The sequence below is a fragment of the Tinamus guttatus genome, unplaced genomic scaffold, assembly GCF_059628265.1.
Source record: "Tinamus guttatus ecotype Peru unplaced genomic scaffold, ASM5962826v1 Tinamus_guttatus_pri_ptg000211l, whole genome shotgun sequence".
Lineage (NCBI taxonomy): Eukaryota > Metazoa > Chordata > Aves > Tinamiformes > Tinamidae > Tinamus > Tinamus guttatus.
The window spans coordinates 1,548,373-1,572,074 of record NW_028288745.1 but is presented as its reverse complement, the minus strand read 5'-3'; the positions used below and the strand labels follow the sequence as shown (position 1 = coordinate 1,572,074).

Below are 23,702 nucleotides of genomic sequence, written 5' to 3'. Positions count from 1 at the left end.
ATCGAGTGATAGGCAATTAGCAAGCAGAAAACGTAAAGCAGAAACAACTGATTAGAAGCAAAGTGTGGCAGCATGATAATTTTGCTGTTAATCAGGTTTAGTTGATGGATAGATTTTCAATTCTGAAATCATCTGACAGTAGGGTCACAATTTCACGTAGGAATGACACTGGGCCTTGGTAAATTTAGCAGCGTTTGAGAGTGAGCAATTTCCTTCAGCAATGTATAATAAATAAAGATCTGCTCCAGTTAGTGGTTGAGGTTTATTTCAAAAACAAAGATTAAATGTCCCCATAGCTGTCTAATGCCTGTAAAGGTTTTCTTTAGAAGGCCAAGCCTTTCTTTGAGTTGTTATATTTGTGGTGTTATTCAAGATGCAATGACAAAGTTTTGCGCTCCCCCTGTACTTGTGGGATTGGGTACCTCTGAAGGCAGTGATGTTTGGCATGACCTGCTCAAGAGATCATCTGCCCCTGCGACTCTTCTTTACTGCTGCTCTTGCTTATGCTGTCTGTATCTGTAACATGTAGCTCAGCCAAGACAGCTGCACTGAGGAGCATCTTCAGACAGGTAGTGACATCTAAGTAGATGGTGAGGTACTTGCTTGTGTGAAAGTTCCTTGATAATCTTAATTGAGGAGACCATTTTGTATGCTGTAGCTCTCGTGTAAGGCTGTCCCCTGACTGAGCTTTGCTCTGGTTTTCCTTGCAATACCTGGTTGGTGTCATCCTGCTGACTTTCGTGCTACAAGTGCCATCGACTTGTTACCTGCTTGGAGTGAGAGCACTGTACAGCGTAGGGCTTGCACGTGCTGCACGTTGAACGTGTCAGCATCACATCATCTGTGCCATGGTAATGGTTTAATAGACGTGGAGCCCAGCTAATCTCATGATCTCTGCTACACCGCTGGGTTTTCAGCCCATTGCGGCAGTGCTGGGTTTCTGTCCTGCTGTCCTTGGCCTGGTGCTGCTGGATGTGCTGCACTCACTCCATAATGTTCTTTCTAGTCTGCTTTCCTGATCTGATGGAGCCTGTGCTGTGATACACATTTGAAATGATGTTCTTCTTTGCTCTGTCAGATGGTGATGAAAGGAGCTGTCCCTGAGCTCATCAAGTTTTAATCCTTGCTTCCTTTCTAATTGTCATGGACCTATGTTGCCTGATGTGTCATCTTGTGGAGCTTCTCTTACTTATATACATTTTTCTCATGAAGAACGATTGTGTGGGGGCACACAGAAAGTTAATGCTCTTTAATTGTGCTTCTTCAAATGCTCTTTTTCATTAATATATTTTATTCAGTGCTTGGTTGCATTGCCTGGACCATGACTTGCTGTTCAGATAGGATTCAGTGTAGTAAATAAGGGTCATTTAGCCAGGAGACTGTCTGAACTTTGCTTGTAAATAAAGCATGTAATTCAGAGGAATTCACACTAGGGGACCAACCAGAATAAAAGCACACAGTGTGCAACCCATATTCAGGTAGGCAGTGGGAAAGAAGGAAAAATAAGCTTAGCTAATATGGGTTCAGTTATGCAAGACTCTCACTTGTTTGCATGGACTTGTTTTTATTTTGGCACTGCTTACAAGTGCTTTTCTGTCTCCTTCCTCTGCACTTTAAGCATTGCTCTGCATGATAAGTTGCATATGACCTCCCTAGGAAAATAGCAGACTTGTTCAATGTGGGTAGGGCACCACACTTGAAGAGTTTTCTCAATTGCTCATGGATTCTTCCTTCTTTTACTTTTTATGTTCAACTCTGCCCTATTTGAAATTGCTGAATTCTGTTTTGCGTGTTAGTATGAGGGTGCAATTACACATTCGGTATTACAGCAAAGAATGAATCTCTTCCCTTTTTTTTATGTTGCAAGTATGTGGTCAGAAATAAAAGTAAATGTCACTCTCAAGATTCTGATGCTGAGTAAATGCTCTTTCTTGCAGTTATTGCCAAGTACACTGGTAGTCTATTATATTTACAGGCAGAGTAAGCACGTAGGTGCTTTGGAAAAGCTGAAAAATGGCAACGTTTGGATGCCAAAACACCAAGTTTGATGAGCGCATGTGCTAGGAGGGGTGGTTTGGTAGCCTGAGAGCAGATCCTGAACTCTGCTGTTTGTGTGGTACCCACTTCGTGGTGATTTGCATCCCTGTGCAGAACTTGCGTCCCCTTTCTCAGAGCACTCAAGTGTATCAGCTATCATTATTATTGATGTAAATTTTAAAAGTACTGCTAAATTACATTTTACCAGAATAATACTTTAAGGACTCTTTTGATATACACCTATAGTTCTAAAATCCTGTGACATAGCACTGCCTACTATTTATCCCCATTATGTCTCAAAATGGGAAATTTTGTTTTTCTCCAGGGCAGAAATCTAACGACAGGAGAGCTTGGCTTCTTCCCAAGTGATGCTGTAAAACCTAGCCCATGTGTAAGTACAAGTGTTTAATTCTGTTTGTCATCTTACAGGAAAATTGCCTGGTTTATGCCAGGGTTTTATTATTCTTATCTCATGGGAATCATATTGTTTCTAGTTCCTTTGTGTTTTCATGGTAAGTTTAATATTGCTTAAAATACTGCATTCTAGTGCTTTTGGTTATTGGATTCAAATTGTACATGTCAGGAAAACATTCAAGAGGCAGGTTTTAACTTTTGGGAATATTAATAAACATAATTGTCTAATGAGTTTGCAGAATATAGAGCAAACACATTTTATATGAAAGTACACTTTCTTTCTCCCCAGCAGTCAAGTGAAAAGCTGCAGTTCTAATCTGTTGCTCAGTCACTTTGAGTTAGAGAGAGAGATTACACTGTAAACAGAGTTTAAAATGTGAAAGAGTAAAACTAAAAGAAAACCTTACATCCAGATTGGTCGATAAATTTCCTTGTCTCTAAGTTATTCACCTGCCTTTATTTCATTCAAGGTTGTTCTCAATCCAGATTAATTCAGGATAACAATAAGAAAGATTAATTGATAATATGTACTTATGAGTTTCGTATACAGAGGTGAATGCATTAATTTAAATACTGCACACTCCTTTATTTTCTGCTCTTTGTAACACTGTGCATCAGATTATCATATCTTCCTTCATTGAGATTAATTGATGTAAACCCATAATAATGCAGTGATGAATCACACTCCTTAGTTTGCTTTAAGAACTCTTTAGCTTAATTTACAACAGAGTTAGACTTATTAGCACAATTGCTTTCATTACAACAATCAAGACACCACGAAATGGATTGTAAGGAGATGGAATCAGTTATTAATGCCTACATTTTGATATGCCTATAAGGCTTTTTTTGTTCCTTGTAAAACAAATATACATATGCTCCTAATAGATAAATACATTAAAAACTTGAATGGTTAATTTTGCCTTTACTATTCTACAGCTTCAGGATTTTGTTTGAAGAGGGATGAGTAGAATTTTTGTGGATGCAGGGTGCGCTAAACTGGGTGACAGAACAGAACAGATCTGTAACAAAGACCAAGGTGCTTCATGAACTTAACTTTTTCTCCTGTTGTTTAAAGTGTAAAAGCAGTGGATTCCCCTGCACCATAGTAGCACTTGCCAGTGGTGAGGAATATGGGCAGTATTTGTAGATTAGTTAGCTTTGAGTCCTTGAGGCCCTGCAGTTCGTCAGTCTGTGATATCACTGACAGAAGCTTTAGAACATGCTACAAATATAATGACACTCTTGACAAAGGGAAAAGTTAGTTGAGGAATCACCTCCATACTTTAAACCAGAGGAAGCAGGATATTCATAGTTAGGAAAAACACTCCTTGGGTGCTATGAAGATTGCCTTTGGCTAAATTTAGAAATAGGCTCATGAGAGGAGGATTGAAAATAACACATTTTTACAGAATAAATAAATATTATTCATGAAATGTTAGCAACCACTGTCATGGTCAGATGAGAAAGATAAATGGATGCTTTGACACTGTTAACTTGGAAGGATGAAATATAAACATCTTATTATGACAAATGATGCAGATAAAGATACTGAAACATCAATCAGATTTTTAACATGCTCTAACTTTTATTATTGTTATTAAGTGTAACAGTCTTTACAACCAGCTGATATAAAAATGCCCAGAAACAGCATAAAATACATATATCAAAAGACTTTAGGAATGAATATTGAATGAAAAACTACTGAGCTCCAGAATATCTGTATTCCAGACTTTTCACAGCTGTACCTATAAACAATTTTTTTTTCTTTGCAATAAGTAGTATATGTCAGTAGACATTTTCTGCACCAGATGAGTAATATCTGGTTTCTCCTAGCTTTCCTCCGGTTTTCTCATTGCTATTGAAGGCATTGGATATATAGCACAGTGCAAATCAAGAGCCTCTGGATAAATATTTGATTTTCCTCTATTTCCTGACAATGACCAATGCTCATAGTATATCTTGGTGCATTCCAAATTAATGGAAATGACTAATCATCAGTGATTTAACTGCTCTGAGGCATGGGCTAAGCCATTTTCATGTCCTTTCCAAAGTAAAGCCACTTGACAAAGTAAGGGTGCTTGTGTATATGTGGGTTTTTTTAATCCTTTTTAAAAATTATTCTATTATGTCCTTCTGCCGATAAAAAATAATATGCTATTTAATTAGTTGTAGAGATGACAGTGCAGAACCTCTATGTGTGTGTGTTTTGGGTGTTTTTTTTTTTTTTTTTTTCTGTAGATTATGTGTATCAGTAAAATATCTTGTCATTTGAAGACTTTTTGTAAGCGGGCCTTCAGATAGTTCATTGGGTCAGCTTCACCAAAACAGGTCTCATGGGATGATTCTCACCTGTTTGCCCTCTGCTCCCCTTATATCCTGAGTCTGGCAGTAGTGGCAGAGGCCCTGAGGGCAGGCTGCAGTAGTGCCTCGATGGCTCTTAGGCCTCCTGCGTGGCCAGGTGGGGTGCACGCCGCGAGCACTGCAAATGCTGCGTGAGGAGAAATGCGTCTTTGCCTGTTCTTCCTTCTTCTGTCCTAAGAGTTAGGCTAACCTAACCAGGCTGGCCTGTCGCAACATCTGGATGGGCTTTCTACTTTGCAAGCACACTAGGTGACCCAGGTTTTATCATGGAGTCATTTAATGAGTTTCATTCTAACATATCCTGTATAAAATGTAATTTGAAGGCTATTGGGTAATTTTTGGGCTATTTGGTATAAGTCACACTTTTTTCTTAAGTGTCTTGAATTAAGAGGCGTTAAAGTAAGTGTTGAGTGACTATTACATCAAAGGTGGCATTGTGAACTCTGCAAATTTGGGTTCATGAAAATGAATCTTAACAGTGCTGGGCTGGAAGTCAGGTCTGTAGTAAACTTAGTTAGCCCAAGCCTTCTCCTGTGACAAAAGCTGGAGCAATTGTGTTTACTTCTATGTAGAAAGAATAATTAGGAGAGATGCCAACTTATTCCCCTGTCCTAGCTGCCATATTTTTGAAAACTCTTCCAAGAGAAAAATACTCCGAATATATGTAAATACTTAGCCAGTATTTTTAGTGAAGCATTCTAAATAAGTGCTGTATGTAACTTGAGTGTTAAGGCTTCTTAGTGTGAATTTGAGAGACTTGAGATTTTAGTGTTTTTGCATTCCAGACAACTTGTGTTTTTATGAGGAGATTGCAGAATTATGTGTTGCCAGCACAGTTAGTTGTAAATATCCATGTTCCTCTCTGTGTTTCCTCAACTGTCCACTGTCATCTAAGATATTATATCCTGGTTTATTATATCTTGTAGCTTCCTCTTCCACTTCTTACACTTCAAAGACTGCCTCTTACTGCTCAGCAATACTGCTCAAATATGCCATAGCATTTTTGACATGCTCTCCTAAAATCTTTCATTCTGTTTGACTGCTGCTACTTGAGCTGCAGAATACAGAATATGTGGTACATATGTAGTGTTTTTTCCCCCCCAATAATTTGTTTCAAGATGAAATCTAGAGATCTGATTGAGAACTCAATTGATTCCTGAGGTCATCCATATAATTATCCATGCATTATTTAGTATACAAGTCAATGGGATTTGTAATTCATTTAAATCAATTTAAGTTTTTAGGTATATATGACAATATCTTCCTGAATTGGTCTGTGTTTGGAAGCTTCTGTTGAAGACATTTCATATATTATAAATAAAAAATTTTTAGGCATGTTAAAATAATGATTTCCCTATCAGATTCCAGAATATAAGAAGGTATTATTTGGTTTTACTGGAAGGAAAAAAAAAACACATTGCCATCTGCTGACTTAAGAATGTATGACCTTAGGTTATAAGTCTCCAAGACGTATGCTAAGCTTTCCTGAATATCCCTTTCCTAGTGCTTTGCAATTCTCTTCTAATTTGTATTAGAAGAGTAGGGTAATACTTCAGTATCTCAGCACCACTGTGAGAGGGTCCAGATAAAATGCTCGTAAGGATTACTATACTGTGTGTGTGCGTGTCTTAATGTTACTTTATGTGTATGTTTGGGTATACATATACTGCCTCCTTTAAAAACTGATCTTAGTTCAATTTTTTGAAAATTGAAATTGAGATTCAAATTCCATGCTTATTCAAGTACAGTGCATGACTAACAAGTACAGAGGTATGAAGGAAGCTCTACAATACCAGCTGTGGGTTAGCTATAACTTTACTGGGATTTTTATGCAGCATTTTTTTTTCTAGTAGACTGTCTTTTTAAGGCCATAAAATCCTTGAAACATGAAGTGTATTTTTAATGTATTTGTTACACATTTTGATGATACATTTTAATGGTATGTACCATTAGGCTGTTTTATGGTTGAAATGAATGTGGACACTGTCAAAATAAATTTTGCACTTCTATTAAATAAAAAAACTTGGTCCAAGTTTTGTAATTTTTGTCTGTCATGACACAAAAAAGTATATTCTATATGTTGTTGGAAATGAAAACAGAAATTGGAAAATTTGCACTTAATTAATTCAGGAGAAATTAGACTTCCAAACGAATTAGCTTGCTTGTATGATTTCTTTCCTCCCACACCCCCCAATATTGATGATCATTCTGTTGTGTCTTTTCATGCCTCAGGTGCCTAAACCAGTAGACTACTCTTCCCAGCTCTGGTGAGTCCTTATGTAGTCTTAAAATAATCTTTCTGAAAAAAAAATGCTCATAGAAAGACAACAGTGTGTGTTGCAATCTAATTTATATTGGTTTAACCTTTCGAGGCTTCTGAAGAAGCCATTGTAATGGTTTGGGAAAACAACACCGTGCGTTGCCTAAAAGCATTTCTGATGTAATAATGTGCTTAATGTTTTTGACATTTTGTTTACAAGTCTATAGTTACACAGTGTTAATCCCAGAGGTCTCAAATGGAAAAATAAGAGTTCGGTATAATGTGAAGCATGCAAGTAGATCTTAACATGTCAGGCGACTAAGCAAAAGAGTAGCATAAAATATATTTTGTCTTATGGATAATTCTGAGAGAGCAGAAGCAGCATCATTCCTCTTCTATCACTGGTTTTATGCTTCTTCATTTAGATGTTCCTGACTATCTCTGGTTTACAGAAAGTGAAATCAGAATCATATCTTAATGAACATTTTTTTTTTTTTATCTCCTCCTCCCCCCCCCCCCCCAATAAGCAGCTGAGGCTGATATTCTTAATTCAATTCTAGCATTTGGTCCATAATTTTGTTAGTAGAGAGCTTATCACTGGGATCAGTATTTTCTAACATCTTGTAATTCTTAAGTAAAAAAATGACTTTAGGCTGAAACTTGCTATAAGCAGAATCATGAAGTGGTTGAGGCAGGAAGGGACCTCTGGAGATCATCTAGTCCAACCACCTTGCTCAAGCACTGTCACCTGGAGCACATTGCCCAGGACTCTGTTCAGGTGCCTTTTGAATATCTCCAAGGTTGGAGGCTCTACAACCTCTCTGGGCCACCTGTTCCAGTGCTCAGTCACCCTTAGAGTAAACAAGTTTTTCCTCATGTTCAGGCAGACCTTCTTGTGTTTCTGTTTGTGGCCATTGCCTCTCATCCTGGGCACCACAGAGAAGAGTCTCGCCCCATCCTCCTGACACCCTCCCTTCAGGTTCATACACACGCTGAGAAGATTCTCTTCGCTCTGAACAGCCCAGCTCCCAGTCTTTCCTTGTAAGAGAAATGCTGCAGTCTCATAATCATCAGGGTGGCCTGCCACAGGACTCACTGCAGTAGCTCCTTGTCTCTCTTGTTTTGGGGAGCCCAGAACAGGACACAGTACTCCAGACATGATCTTGTCAGGGATGAGTCATGTTTTGTGGTAAACATTCAGAATCATTCTCTTTGATGCGATTAGCCCTGTAAAAATGAAGCGACTTCTCCCACCCTGCACAATGAACCTTTTAGCCTCTCGTCTCATGTAGAGCTGTGTGCAGGCAGCCCCACGCGGAGCAGCGACACCGCCAGGGCGCAGATCTGCTCGGGCAGCAGTGCTGCAGAATCAGTGACCTCTCAGCTTTCTGCTGTAGGATGGATTCTTTCAAAAATGGCCATGTTAGGCTGAAATAAGTCTTTGGGCTTGTTGATATTTCAGTCTAGCAATTACATTTTAGCCTTGAGACATTACAGAGAATTCTGAAGTGTTTAAATACTAAAGCTAAATTAATGTGTCAGTTAATGTATTTGGCTGAGTATACTGTCAGATGCTGATTCTCTGCTTGGGAAGGTTCACGCATCCTGGAGCAGGATATACTGTGGTAAGACAGGGCCCACATTTTCAGTTTCAATATAAAAAGCCAAAAGGAAGTTGTAGTTTTGTTCTTTCATTTTTAAAACATGATTCAAGCCAACTTTAATATACAGTCTCAGAATAGGCCCTGATTCAGAAAAATCATTTTTATTTATGAGCTGTTGAAATCAGTGGTCATTGAGTTAATGTTCAGGCATAAGTATTTCCCTTAATGTGAAATAAAAACATGAGAACTTTTCTAAATAAGGATTTCTTCTTTTTGCCTAGAAATTCCCTTTCTTCCTGCCATCAATGCCTTCATTTTTTCTTATTTTTATTTTGGGGTTTGAAAATGGAGTTCAGTTGCAATTGATGTATTTTTAGGTCACTATCTCATGCAGAATATTGAGACCATCCATTGCATATTTGATAGATCTGTTTGCATAGTGTTGAAAAAAAAAATCATGGCCAGTTTTTGTTGTTCTGTGTTACAGGTTTGCAGGAGCAATGGAAAGATTGCAGGCAGAAAGTGAACTTATTAACCGAATAAACAGCACTTACCTGGTGCGGCACAGGACCAAAGAGTCAGGAGAATATGCCATTAGCATTAAGTAAGTGGGATAAAAACTTTCACATAAGGTTCTTCTGGTTTCATTTATGCCTAGATAATGCAATATCTGTAATCAATAAAGAAAGTCCAAAAATTCTATTCTGGCTTATACAATCATGCATAACTTGTCAGTCGGTACATGAAAACTGAAGTTGTTCGCAAAATAAATCAGAATTTATATTAGGAAATAACAACAGTTTTATAATATCAGTGTAGCAAAAGAGCCTACAAAAATGATAGGCTATCGGGGAATAATAAACGTTTGGAATATAATTTGTTCTGCTTTTCTTGAAGTGAATAGGTAACTCCCATTGACTTCAGCAGGAGTTTGAAGCCTTTTTTTATCTGAGATTTCAGTGAACTGGATATTCACAAATTCTTATGAAGGTCTTGGTTTCACATTGATTATCAATGCAAATACAAAAGCAAGCAATATATGGGAATTTCCAGTTAGAACAAGCAGTTAGTCATGCCTTTTTTGTTCTGAATACAGATTACCTCTTTAGCTGGACCTTAATAAATACATATGGTTAATTAGATGTCAACTAGATTTTGGCATGGATATGCATTTTGTCTTAAGAATTTATTCGTGTAGTGTTATTGGGGTCTGCCCTCAGGTAATTATTGATTGCCTCTGATTAAAAACACATTTATATTCATAAGTTATTCATTGCCCACAGGTACAATAATGAAGTGAAACACATCAAGATTTTAACAAGAGATGGCTATTTTCACATTGCGGAAAATAGAAAATTTAAAAATTTAATGGTAAGCATTGATTAGACTTTTTACAATGTGCAACTTCTACCTAACAGCTGCAGGTAAAGTGTGTGGTACTTTGGTTTGCAGAATTACAAACAGTGCTGTGACAGAGATTTGAATCCTGTCTGTTCTTGCAAAGAGGATAATTTTTTTTATATGTATGATGTTTGCTCTGAGTGATTGTGGTACATGGTTAGAATTACGTATTTATATTTTGGACAAGAATGTATCCCTTACAGTAGTGTGGAAGAGAGGGTGTGCCTGAATCCCTCGTGTCAGCTCTCTGTGCAGTTCTGCTGAAAGTTTGCTGCCTTTTGAAGAGTTCTACTTTATGGTAGTGGTCCCCAAAGTAGCTGGGTGAAGGTCCTTCCCTTCCATACCCCAGCACGTGGGCACTGAAGAACAGAATGGTGCCTACTGCTGGGCATCAGAGTCCAGGAATCCTCTGGGAGAGCTGGAATGCTGGAATAGGAGCCCACCGCAGCGAGGTTCCAGTTTTATGTCAGAATTGTGTTGTACAGGGAAGAAATCTTTCTTGACCTTTCATTTGAAAGAATTTCCTGGTAGTTCATTTTGCTCGGGCAAGATGCGTAAATACAAGGTGTCTGAATAAATGACCTCAGTGCATTTGTAAAAATTTTACTGCTTAAGCATTTTCTGATGCATAGTTAAAGGAAGCTGGTTCAATATATTATATTTAGCTCGATCAGTCGGATTACACTGCAGCCTTCCTGCATGCATCTCCCATTACTCTAAAACGATAAATAAAATCGAAGGACAACATAAACCAAGAATAGGGAGAGAACCTTTGAAAAGAGGAAGCCTTAGATATTATTTTAATTTAACCTCTGACACTCTGTACAGCAAGAGTATTCAATAAAGGATCAAGCAGAAGTCTCTGCTTGTTGTGACCCTGATTCAGTGAAGTGCCCGTTAGAATAGGAAGAACATGAATTTCCTGAATGGGGAAAGCACCAAGCTGCTTTCACACTCTGACGTGTGTTCCTTGCCACTTAACATCCAGGGAGATGGGCAGTGTTAGGGCCATCCACCCTGGGATCTTGCCACCGGTAGCAACAGAACTGATCATATTCCTCAAATATGAAATGATTGACCGCAGCACTATTTCCTTGGAAATCTGAATGTTAGTAAGTGGAGTGGGGTGACTGGCGAATTATTGGTAGCTGTGATGGGTTTATCCTAAACATATGGCTTTGTGCTTGTGTTTTTGAAGAGTGGATGCCTCCCAATCGAAGGGTCATTAATCAAATAGAATATATTTGCACTGAATTTTTTGTTCAATGATAATCTTATTCCAGACTCTGGATGCATCTGTGTGTGTTGCTGACATTGTTAGGACTAGTTCAAATTTAAGAGCCAATAACAGGAGCTGAAGACTGCAAAGGAAAAAAAACAAGGCTGCCAAGATTTTGATGGGTGCTACATTCTGTAGAATAGAAACTAAAGTAACTACCTTCAGTTTGTCATATCTCCTTGGTTACATAAACTATTTTAGCCCACTTAGTGTATATAGAAACACACAAATTATTGGTTTCAGCCCAAACAGAATGTGAAATGTTGGATTATTCGTATAGTACTAGCTGGAAAAAATGCATGAATTTTAACAGCAGTGCTTTGAAACTTTTAACGTGGTCCATGTAGCTGCTCATCAGGTTGCAGTTGGCCTGCCTGCTTTTACACATATATACTTAATCTGAGATCTGTGCATTTATGCATATTATCTGCATTACTACATGTGCAAGTTATTATCAGAGATATTATCTGATAAATGTATTTATGACTGGATATCACTCACTGCTGCAAGAGAAATCTGAGAAAACAATGACAGTTACTGTGGCAGTTAAGCAACAGACTTTCTTCCTGAGTTCAGAAAAGCAAATGCATACGCAAAGGAGCAAGTAAGCATAGACTTTGATCATAAAGTTTTACTATATGAATATGGTATATGTATTGTACATGATATATGTATTATATTTATGAAAAATGAGGCTTCACTGTATAAATATTCTCAACACTTCAGGGCAAGGATTTAATAACACAGAAAGCTAAGTGGCAGTGTACAAGCAGTCAATATTTAGGATACTTGATTTATTTAGTGCATGCTGTGGGATGTTGTATTATAAAATAAGGTTACTTGTGTGATAAAACTCTCACTGACTCTAAACAGGGTCTAGAAAAACATGTGTTTCCAATGACATGTTATTTCCTTTCCTGCCAGGAATTCCAGTTACATGTTATTGTCTTTTCTGATAGGAACTCATAGAATACTACAAGCACCACTCTCTCAAAGAAGGTTTTCGAAGTCTAGATACTACTCTCCAATTTCCATACAAAGAATCTGAAAACACAGTGGGACAAAGGAGTAACAGAACAGGTGGCAACTGTGAGTATCTTATACTTATCTCCTGTTTCCTATCATTTAAATATTTAAAGCACAAGGTACTTTCAACATCTTTATTTTCCATTTTTGGTATATAAACGATTAATATGATAGTGCTTTTAGCCAGGATTTTTGTGAAGCTGAGCACATTCAGAACTGCCATGAGGTTTATAAACAGGTCTGGTAAGCTTGTCTTGTTGCTTGAGACTCATCTTGAAACTTAAAATCTCTCTGATGAATATTATTTAGGAATTATATATTAGGAATGCTGGCGAGAGATTAAGCTGCATCCTGCTTAAGTTTTCAAACATTTGCATAGGTGCAGCTACAGGTGTTAAGTATCCATTACAATTGCTGATCCTTAAAAGGATTTAATCATCGATCTTGTAACCATGTGAACTAGCATTTTGATAATACCACATACATTTCTCAAACTCTATATTCTGGTATAGTGAACTGATTCACTATATCATGATTATTTTTACGCTTTCTTGTTAAGCTTCAAAGTTTATTGCAGATCTGTGTGCTTCTAGCTGTTAATGAAATAATGTACAGTTTAAATAGCACTTAAAATTTTGAAGTAAACTGAGAAGATTTATCATGTCTCCTTTATTCATGCTCCTTTATTTAGCATGTTACTACAAAATGGAAGTTGGCATGGTTTTTGGAACACATAAAAGTTCAATGTTAATGATAAAAGAACTACCACATGGCCTATAAAAAGTATTTAAAGTTTCTGTCAAATAGCAAATATTAGATTTGCTGCTCTGCTGTGCCAGATAATAAGAGGAAAATAAAAATTAATGGGAATTTTAACAATAGGAAGACTGTTGTGAAGACCATGGAGTCCAGTGTAGACTTTGCAATGATGGAGCTGGCTGCGTGATTATCATTTGCTGTGTTCATTAGCTTTTGTTTACTTCCCTGTCTCTGTTGCATAATATTTCTATAGCTTTAGAGACTTTCTTCCTCCTAATTGAAGCAAAGATAATTTAGGATAGATTATTGTAAGAAACGAATGTGTCTGTACATTTCATTTACTTTGTCTCTATCCTAGTTCTGCTTTATTTCTTTCATTCCTGTTTTCTTCCACCAATTGCTGTGGAAGAGTCCTGTCAGGTTGCTATACAATATCTCAGTGCACCCTCTTTGGTGACTTTATTTGTCCAGATCTTTCTTTTTACCTTTGGTTTTTATTCTGCCTTTGCTGCTCTGCCTCTCCTCACTTCTTGTGCTCTCCTTTGCTAGACCTTTTGCAACATCAAGGTTTTAGCTGTCACAGAGGGCCTGAGCTGCTTGCTTTTCTTTGCTTTTATTTTGCTTAGTACCAAAATATTTGGTTATTACTGGTTCTGAGCAGAAACTTCTTATGCAAGCTGGAAGGTATCTGTTCTATACATTAACTTACTATGGTACAGAAGTTTTAGCTCAAACATTTCACGTTTCACAGGATACACCACGTGCATGGGGCGTCCTCATTAACTTTACCTTCAAAAGGAAACATTTCCTTTAACAAGACTCTTTTTTAAGGCAATATAGGGAAAGGTAAGAGAAATAGATGTGGGATGCATCACCCATAGTTAAGGGGGTAGGTGCTTATCTGCTGAAGTGAATTTCAGCCATTTAATGCTACAGGATATATTGGAGGGGTCTGTAGACCTGACTTCGAGTCCTGCAACTCAGGATGTGAAACCCAATAGCTTTCCAGAGCTGTGCCAGCATACCTAGTTAGTCTGACTCTGGATAACACTTTGATTAGTCAATTTGACAGTTTTCTTTTGAAGCATCAGCATGTCCTGGTGAGGTGTTTTAAGCAAAGTTTCCCTGATTAACAGCCCATCTGTGAGTTATGCTGCTCAGTTTTATAGCTGTCCTGTTAGTTTTCACCAAGTTGATGCTGGAATAACCATATATCTAGGCTATGAGAGCCCTGCAGGGCTGAATCTGGAAGGAAGTTGGTAAGTTTTAGGCTTAGGATTCCTTTAGAAGAGGAACCAAGTTGTTCACCAGGTGGTGGCTGGACATGGGGGTTCACCTTGCTTCAGCCCTCAGAGGGAACCTCTGCACAGCTAGTGGCTTGGTTCTCTTTCCATCCAATTTCAAGGCAAGAAAGACTTGTTGAAAGCAGACCAGCAAGTTAGTGGAGGGGGAAGAGGGACACTGCCTTAATTTGCAGCTGTGCAACTTCTTAATGCCACATTTACTGTATTTTAACAAGCACAGTGCTGAGGCTAGTGAGAGCAATGGCTTTGACAGCTTGAAGCTGGAATTAATGTTTAAGTTTTCAACTCAGTATTGTGTGCTATTTCATTCATTTGACTGTGTATCTGGATTTTTTAATGAAACCATTTTCCTAACTGAAATGAATTACAAGGCACCAGTTGCTGCTTATTCAAAACAGCTGGTCTTTAGTGTATATATAACCCACAGAATAAACAAGATAATTATTTCTTAGAAGCATCAGATGATCTACTATAGGCTTTGACAAAGTTGTGGTGGTGTGCTTATGAAATTGAATGGCAATACAACATTAACTTCATTTTCTAGAAAAATCTGAGACAGGATTTTTTTCTCCCCTAAATTGTCATGATTTCATTTACCTATTAAAACAAATAAAATCAATTGGTATTTCAGTTTACTTGTGAATCATAATAAATCACCTTGCAACATCTTCAGTTTTCAAGCAAATTGATCTCCGTTCATTATCTATTAGTTTTTAGAACGAAATCTTCATTTTGTGGCTACAGTTAATTTGGCTTGCTATTTTACCATGAAATTTTCCTTTCACTCTCCAGACCTAGCGAAACTCACCCCCTTTCAGTTCACCAGGTTGTCACCCAAAGCTCCAGTTGTATCAGAAATAAAAGTTTCTGGAGAAATGAAGATGCTGTAGGGAAGCCCCAGCTGCCTGCTGTGTAGCACCTGCTGTATCTCCATCCCTGCTTGCTCGCTATCCTCACCCCTCCGGAGCCGCTGAGGCAGTTGATTGTCCCCGGAGCTGGCTCCGCTCTTAGGCAAACCCTTTGTGGTCTGAGCAGCGTCCTTGGGCACCCAGCTGTCCTGGGCTCGCTAGCTGCGCTCTGAGGAGCAGGATCACTGCTGCATTCATGGGCCATGCATGAGCTCATGGAGCTGGGAAGCGATCCCTGCTGCGGAGGAGCACATGGGAGATGCTAAGGAACAGGAGGGAGTACGTTGCTTCTGTGCTTATTTACAGGTGCAAACCTAAACTGCCCTTCACCTAAGGGCTCTCAAAACAAATCAACCACAGCTTTCATGTGTGCAAACATGATACTAGTCCTGTTTGTTTTATTTGTGCTCACTGTTTCATTGTCATAAATGCATGTTTTCTCACTCAGGTAAAATTGAGTCTGAGCTTATTCTTTGCATAAAGTAACTCTAGTCTCTGTTCCTGGGAAAAAAAAATGAAGCAAAATGGTTTTGTTTCATGTGCAGTCACAATAATAAATTCAGGGGAGCAGCTTTATGTGATGGATATAACCCTGCTGCATCTTTTTTTTATTAAAGAACGCTGGTCTTCAATAATAGATAGGTATTTTGGATATTATCTTTTGGACCTCATTTAGAGGGCAGATGATCCTTAGTTGAACTGGGGCTGGATAACTTCTCATGTGCACAGCCAAGAACAAAGACCACCCAGAATTACTAGATTTTATATATTATATTGTACCTTTATTCCTTTGTGAAAATAATGACAAAATCTGGAAACAAATGGACAGACCGTGCTTCCATTTGAAACCGTGTCATTTCTAATGAAGTCCATTTGATGTCTATTTTTGCCTTTAAAGACAGGCTGCCTCCATAGGTTTTTGGACAGGAGAGCCAACACACACCTAACCCTTCGCCTGAGAATGCGGCCGCAGAGGCTGCGGTGTGTGGTTCTGCCGGGGCCAAACTTGTGCCATTTTGTTGTTTACGGCTTTTCCCTCATGTCCATGAAAACTGCAAAGATGAGAAGTGTGTCCTTAGGGGATGTGGTTCAGCTGTGGAATTCCTGCTGATGCTAATGCCTATCTGGGCCCACTACGAGCATCTTTCTGTGCATGCTGTGAGACTCCAACTCAGTTGTTACTTAGAGGATCTTCCTAACTGAGGGCATGTGGTGAGTCCTCCTGAGCTCCAGAGGATTCCTATGTACATGGGAGTTCCTGTGTGTCTTTGTGTTTTTGTTCCTGCTTTCTAAGTGGGGCACGCAAAATTAAAAAAGAAAAAAACCTGTTATATTTACTAAGACCCTGCAGTTTTAATTTGTTTCTCTGAATCCCTAAATGGGTGCTTTCTTTCTATTTTACTCTTTAAAAAAATGCAATTGTTAAAAATTAAATCATAGATCCAAATTTTCTAGTTATTACAGTCAATTTCCTTCCAGACATCCTTAGTGGGGAACCTTAGTTTCCTTATTACCAATGAATTACATAGTTTAAAGACTATTATTTAAATCTTGTGCCAATATTTCAATGTTGTTCTGCTTCTCTCTTTTTCTCTTTTCTTTCTCTAAGCCCCTTCTTCTTTGTTCTGTGGGTTTTCTTTTGTAACTCCTCCAGACTACAGCTTTGTTCCCCCTTCATCCACTCCTTTCTGGTCAGGTACTGCTTTTCTGCTTTTATATTTCTTCTAAATTTGTTTGTTTCTGTGTGTAGCAAGCTAGGGAAGGGACGAATCTATTTTTTCAGTTCTTGTCTGACTAAAACCTGAGTAATTAGATGACATGACCAGGTAGCCTGATGTGGAGAATTACTATTCTTGCAGTGTAACAAAAACCAAATGCTTCCTAAACTTCTGAAAAGTGTACGCTGCAAAAAGGAGAGCTTGGGCAGCTGGAGCACAAATCTGCAGTTGTGCAAGATTCAGTCAAGGATCGGTCAGCCTTTAATTTGCTATCCAGTCATGATGCCTATGAGCAGCATTATATTTTAATGTAGTTGTATAAATATACAAACCTGGAAATTGCACTGCTTATAGATAACTGATGTATTCGTCCCATCCCTCTAGCAAACCATACTGCAGCAGCATCTTAGAATATAGTTGCTTGTATTTTGTAGCAAATGCTTTCTTTAAATTCTGCATTAACATTACCAGTTAATTTTACTCATCTGTTTTCCAACTGTACCCGTGTTGCGTTCTTTATTCTCCTTTAATCTTTTCTGGCTTTAATAAATGCAAACATTTTAAACGAAGGACTGCATAAAAATGCTTGAAGTAGCAGCATTGCTAATCTAAATTAGTGGACCAGATGGGAGTTATGGGGGTTATGGAGATGCAGTCCTCAAAGAGGTGAGCCCAAAGGACCTTGCCCACAGGAAGGGGAACGCCAGGAGGACCTGCTGTGAGACGGGGGGAACAGCAGTCACTCCTGTCACCTTGGTGCGTCTCTGCTGAGCGGGAGTCCTGGGCCGAGTGCTTTATCAGAAAACTGCTAAGTAACTGTAATAAGACGTAGTATCTTGTACGTCACAATGTGCTGCATAGATTTTCCATATAAAAAGTACAAAATAGTAAATGAAGGTGTTGGCTAGTAGTTCTTAATTCAATTTTATCAGGGTTAAAGGGATTTCCCATTTTGATAGGTGTTGGTAGTAAAACCATATCTTTTTAAAGTATTTGAGAACTTGCTTACATTACTATGCAACAATTACTTGTTATTTATTGTAAGTGTCTTTTCAAAAGCGTCTTCCATGCTGGCTGAGCTCTGCGGATGGGGAAGCTGGCATGGCAGGAGGAAGGGCTACGACAGCGCGGCGAGCACTGCCCCTGCTGTGTGGTGGGACAGGGGGTTCCTTAAACCCTGCCAGGAAACGTGAGCTGCTTCGAGGAGCCCGAATACCCAAGAAGGGCCCCTAGGGGATATGGCTGCAGAGTTCCTGGGAGGCTTTGCCACAAGGAGAGAGGAATAGCTGCTCACAGGTTGTGTTAACGATGCAGTGACCCACAGGGAACTTGGCACAGGCAGGAATGTGAGCGGGGTCAGTCTGCTGGGAGCCCCTGGAGCTCCCCTCATCGCACCCCCGTTGCCTCATGGTTGGCCTGAGCTCGTAGTCAAGTTCCGTTGGAGCCGACAGGCCCTGCTGCTGCTGAGCAGCTCTTCCCCGCTGGGATGAGGCGGGTTGCCCGCAGTGCCTGCCCTCTGCTTTCCCTGCTGCGTGCCGAAGGGAGGGCCTGGCTAAAAGGAAAAGGATTTTTCAGTTTACCTGCATAGCTTTTATTCAGTGGTCTTGGACTTTTCTATTTCTTATTCATCCTCCCAATCCTTCCTTCCTTCCTAATTCAGAGATTCATTTACTACTGCTTCCTCTCTTAGTAATTCTATTTTTTTTCTTTTAGCTCGCATTCACGTTCTCTTGTTGAGCTCTTTTTTCCCCGCCTGTCTCTACTGCTACTCCCTTGTGTCTCTGCTCCTCACTCTCCCTGTGGCTACCATTTCTGCCTGCTTCATTTTCCATTTTTTCTTGCCCATCTTGCTGGCATGGGGTCCTCACGCAGGCTGCTTTCCCCAAGGCACATTGACCCTGGAGCTTCAGGGCTGAAGATCTCTCTTAAAGGTGCTTTTGTAATTATGGGAACCCAGAAACATAGGGTTATCATCTTGCCTAAATTAGCACTGGTTTCCCCTTCCTGGCCTCCCTCACTTATCTTGTTTCTTATTATATATTTCCATCATTTGTGTACCATTTTTATTAAAGAAAGAGAAGTCTTCCCTCTACCCCCACCAAATCTGCCCCTATTCCTTTTCTACCCTCTCTTTCCTCAGTGTCCTTCCTCTTATTCTTCCATGGGGGTGTTTTTGTTTGTTTGTTTTGTTTTGTTTTTTGGTCCTCTCTAGGTCTTTCCTTCTATCTTTTCTCCCATTTGTTGGACTTTGCCCCATGGCCGATGTGTGTATTTCTGTCCTTTGGCTTCTGTCTGGAGCAAATTTCCCTGAAAATTGATTGCCAAAATCCTGATAAGATATCAGACATAATACTTATGTCAGCATCTAAGTCAATAGTGACTGTGTTTGACTTGGGGAGGAGGAAGCATATTTGGACTTTAATGTATGTAACCGCTTGCCTAGGCTTTGCAGCTTCTCTGTGTTGTGAACAACAGCAATAAGCTGAGATGCTGATTCTCCTTTAGATGACATATTTACATCTTGTATTAAGTAGCTGATATAAGTATGCTCTGAATACACAGTCTGAAATGTTGGACTCAACTAGAATGATACGGTGAAAAGATGTAATCCCTTTTTAAAACATAGGGATGCCTTTCAGATGTTTCATTTTTTGCCCTGGTTGTAATAATTATTTGAACAGAATATAGAAATCGTGTTAAATATTTCTCTAAGTTAAAATGAATATATAATGTTTTTATATAGTGAAAGCTGTTACGCACAAGCTTCTGTTTCTGCCAAATGTGCCCTCAGTGTCCTGGATGAGGCCAGAAGACACCATAAATACAAGCAGTTAGAACTGTCAAGTTCTTTTAGTTCATATGCCCTGGTTTGGGTTCCTGACTAAATCAAAGGTGGCAACTTGTTATAAACCTCTACTGATCAATTACTGAAGGCATAAATAAAGCTAGACTCTTAATTATACTTCCTAACGATGATTGGAAAGCTTTAAGAAATTGGTTAATGGTTCAGAAGATGATGTTGATTTTCTGTGCATCATGTTAAATTTTCCCTCATGACCATATTGCAAATTCTTCCAAAATTATTTTGGTAGGAAACTACCTTGTGCTGGTCCGTTTTGCCTGTAGTGACTTGTACAGAAAAATGGCCACAAAAACAACTTGCACTGGTTGAAAGTAAATGTTCCAAAATGGAGTGCTTTGCCCACTTTTTCAAATGCCCTATAGGAGTTTAGGTTTTCTTTCTAAACTGTTCAAGCTACAGGCCTAAATCTCTTAGGTGTTCTGTGCCCATGTTCCTCCCCTTGGAAGCATGTAGGGTTTCTCTTGTGGTTTCAGATATTCTGCAACACAGTTAACAACCATCTTGAGTTTGCTATAAGTAAAAAGTGTGGAGGTAGTGTTTTTTTTTTTTTTTTTTTTGGGTAGATTGATGTAGCTTAACATTGTTAAACATTCATTTCCCTGAAGCCTGAGGAAGGAGAAAGAAAAAGCAAACAAACTTGTGCACTTTAAGTCCTCTGATTTTTCTCCATGTGGCAAGATTTTTGAACAAATCTGTTGGTTGTTATTTTTGATTGTTTGATTTACAGAATAAACTCCTGAAAAGAGTCCCCTATATAAGGCAGTACTTACACTAACTGTAAAAAGGGACATGTACACATTTGCTGTGGAAATTCTTTGTTTTTTTTGTTGATGCTGATGTTAACTTCCAATATGATGTGAATTAATCCTTAACTTGGAAGTTGTTTTTGAAAGAACAGCAGCTTAATCTGTTTGTTTTTCTTCATTAGAGGTTTAAAGCTAAATCAGCTGCAAATGCGATTAATTTCTTTGGAAAGAAACTAGTGACTTGTAAAATATGTGGATGTATGTACCTGGCAGCAAGCTTTATAATAAAGCACAGAAGTGTAATAATTTCGACTGTATTCAACAATTGTGAGGGGGGTGGAATATTTTCTTTATGCTATATTTAGCTTGAGTATTTTTTCTAAGAATAAAAAATACTGTAACAAATCCCATAAAATCCATCCAGCTTATACAGCACTGACTTATGAAAAAAGCTGCTTGACCTCTTTAGTGCAGGTGCTTTCATATTTGCATAAAGTTAATGCCAGTGTATGTTGTCATGAAATCACTTTTATTTTATAGTATTGCTATTTATGTTGTTGTAGTAGCCTTCAATTAGCAAATCTTAATAAATATTAACTTCTGTTTCATTTCAGTGCTAAGCCCAAAGGTAATAGGCATTGCCATAGCCAGGTATGACTTCTGCGCAAGAGACATGAGAGAACTGTCCTTACTGAAAGGGGACGTCGTAAAAATTTATACGAAGATGAGCGCAAATGGCTGGTGGCGAGGCGAAGTAAATGGAAGGGTATGTGTGTTTTTTTTTTTTTTGTCTGTCTCATTTTGTGCTGCCTTCGCTGACAGGGGTGTTGCGCAGGGATGTGTTCGCAACGGCCTTGCTCTTAAATTCACAAGACGCGGCACGTCGCCGTTTCACAAGAGCCAGGCGTTGCTGCTCAGCAGCTCTTGGTTGCATTGCGTTACCCAGCGCAGCCCTGCAGCAGGCTCAATATTGGGATGCACTTGCTCTGGGAATAACCAAGCTGAATATCAGGATCTGGTTGGGTTCCTGCGGCGAGCTGGGGAACCTGGAGCGATTTCCACACCTCCCACTGCCAGGCCGTGCTGCAGCGGCTTTTATGGAAGGCTGCTCCTCTTGAGGGCTAACAGCGCGGCTCACAGTAACACGTTTAGCAGGGATTTTGACAAGGTCACTGCACACTGCACTCTGAGCCTTGCAGAGCTTTGGCTGCATGGGAATAAAATTTCAGTTTTGACCCTGAAAACCTCTATGTTTTCAGCATGATCCTACTGCTCCTTAGCATGGACGAGGCAGCAGTGCCGGGACTGCCATCCCCGGGGTGACGTGCAGGGATGTGGTCTGCCCTATTTCTCTCCCGTTTTGTGAGCAGGGTGCAGGAAAGCGGATTGGCTGCAGGCTGGAAACCAAAGCTGCAAGTGCGGCTGCAGTAGATAGGGCAGGATATATTTGGATTTACCACTTTGTGCCATTTGGAGAACTTTATTTTTTTGTGCATGGGCCCACTTGTGATCTTAAAGTGAAACAGACCTTTAGCCTTGAGGAAAGATGGGGAAAAAGAAGAAATCTAATCATCCTATGAATGTTTTGCACATGAAGAAAACAGAGGATGTCTTTGTCACGCTTCTGAAGTGGTGCCTGGTGGCAGCCAGCCGTCTTCCTGACGGCCTTGGCGTGGCTCAGCTTAGGCCTCTGGGGCTCACAAAACGTGCGCAGTTGCCCGCTCCGTTACACCCCAGGTTTGGTTTGGGGTGTCTTTCATCAGTGTTAAATTGACTTAGGGATAAAGGAGTCAGAGTAAAAAATACAACGCAAATAGATAAGACAATAAAAAATATGACTAGGCTTCTCTGTATATCTAATATAATCCTTACTTGACACATCAATAACTTCAGAATGGAGATAGCTTTATCACTTATGAAGTGTAAACTGCTGGACTCTGCCTTCCAGCTCTCTCTTATTTAAAAATCCCGTTGGCTGCACTGGGATTTAACTGTGTGCAATGCAATAGCAATGCAATACAATCAGTCACTATTTTCTTTGTAAGAGGATTCCTGAGACTCACTGAAGCCTGTGGAAAATTTAACTGCCCCTGCAGTAAAACATTCCTGCTCTTAGCTTTTCTTGCCTTTCTTTTCAATGCCTAGATTTCTGATTTGGGCACGAGGATTTTTTATTATTATTACTTTCTTAAGGAGAAGAGGGTATTTAGTCCCCAGATTATCTATATTTATTCTTCTATTATGGGTAATTGCCCTAACAGTGTCAAATCGGTCAAGTTTGTCTTTAAATCTTATTCCTATATTTACTAAACAGACCCATCCTTGTTTTACCTCAACTGGCTCTTTGAAAAACTGGGTATCTCATATTATTTTCTTCTGCTCTTTCCCTTTCTTTAGGTGGGCTGGTTTCCATCAACTTATGTTGAAGAGGATGAATGAATTAAGAACTTTCTTCTACTGAGCATCAATTTCAGGGATTGTAGAATTTAATATCTGCTAAGTATTATTGGTCCTATTAACTATTCAAACAGCAGCATTTTTGTCTGTCTGAATCTTCCAGTCTTAATGTTGGGATTTCTGCTGAAGTTTGTGCTCGCAGTTTATTACCTTGCCCAGAGCTGTGCAAGAAACAACCTGCCAGTTTGTCATCACTGGGGTTCGGTACAAAGTCCAGCCCTCGCCTTCCCAGATCTCTGGAAAATGAATTCCTTTCTGCTCCTTTTCATTTCACATTGTTAGTACACCGTGGATACTAGCTATTGCTGAATGTTTAATAAACCTCTTTCTTGCAGCTAACATCTGTGATGATACAAGGAGATGAAGGCTTATTTCTCCTTATCACTGCATGCAGAAAGCAGTTCAGTCGTTCCAGTGTGCATAACGTGTAGTCAGTAGACTTGTCTTGAAACATCAAACTACCTTACTTATCACCTTACAAACACTTCCACGCTCACAAAAGCATTCTGAAGGAAATGTAAATGTAGTAAATACGAGTAGCATTCATGCATATGTAATTAGTTAA

General features: G+C 39.2%; 1 protein-coding gene across 2 annotated transcripts in view; it reads left to right on the top strand.

The window, feature by feature from the left end:
• Positions 1-23,364, top strand: part of VAV3 (vav guanine nucleotide exchange factor 3) — a 145,599-nt gene extending 122,235 nt beyond the window's left edge. The window contains exons 21-28 of one of the 2 annotated variants that reach the window (XM_088524356.1): positions 2,363-2,428; positions 7,045-7,079; positions 9,164-9,280; positions 9,960-10,047; positions 12,316-12,445; positions 16,963-17,049; positions 21,295-21,446; positions 23,078-23,364. In XM_088524356.1, the coding sequence (XP_088380482.1) occupies positions 2,363-2,428; positions 7,045-7,079; positions 9,164-9,280; positions 9,960-10,047; positions 12,316-12,445; positions 16,963-17,049; positions 21,295-21,446; positions 23,078-23,119 (717 nt within the window). In that variant the 3' untranslated portion in view covers positions 23,120-23,364. The remainder of the gene's footprint in view (positions 1-2,362; positions 2,429-7,044; positions 7,080-9,163; positions 9,281-9,959; positions 10,048-12,315; positions 12,446-16,962; positions 17,050-21,294; positions 21,447-23,077) is intronic. The other variant, XM_088524357.1, reaches the window with a different exon arrangement.
• The last annotated feature ends 338 nt before the right edge of the window (positions 23,365-23,702 follow it).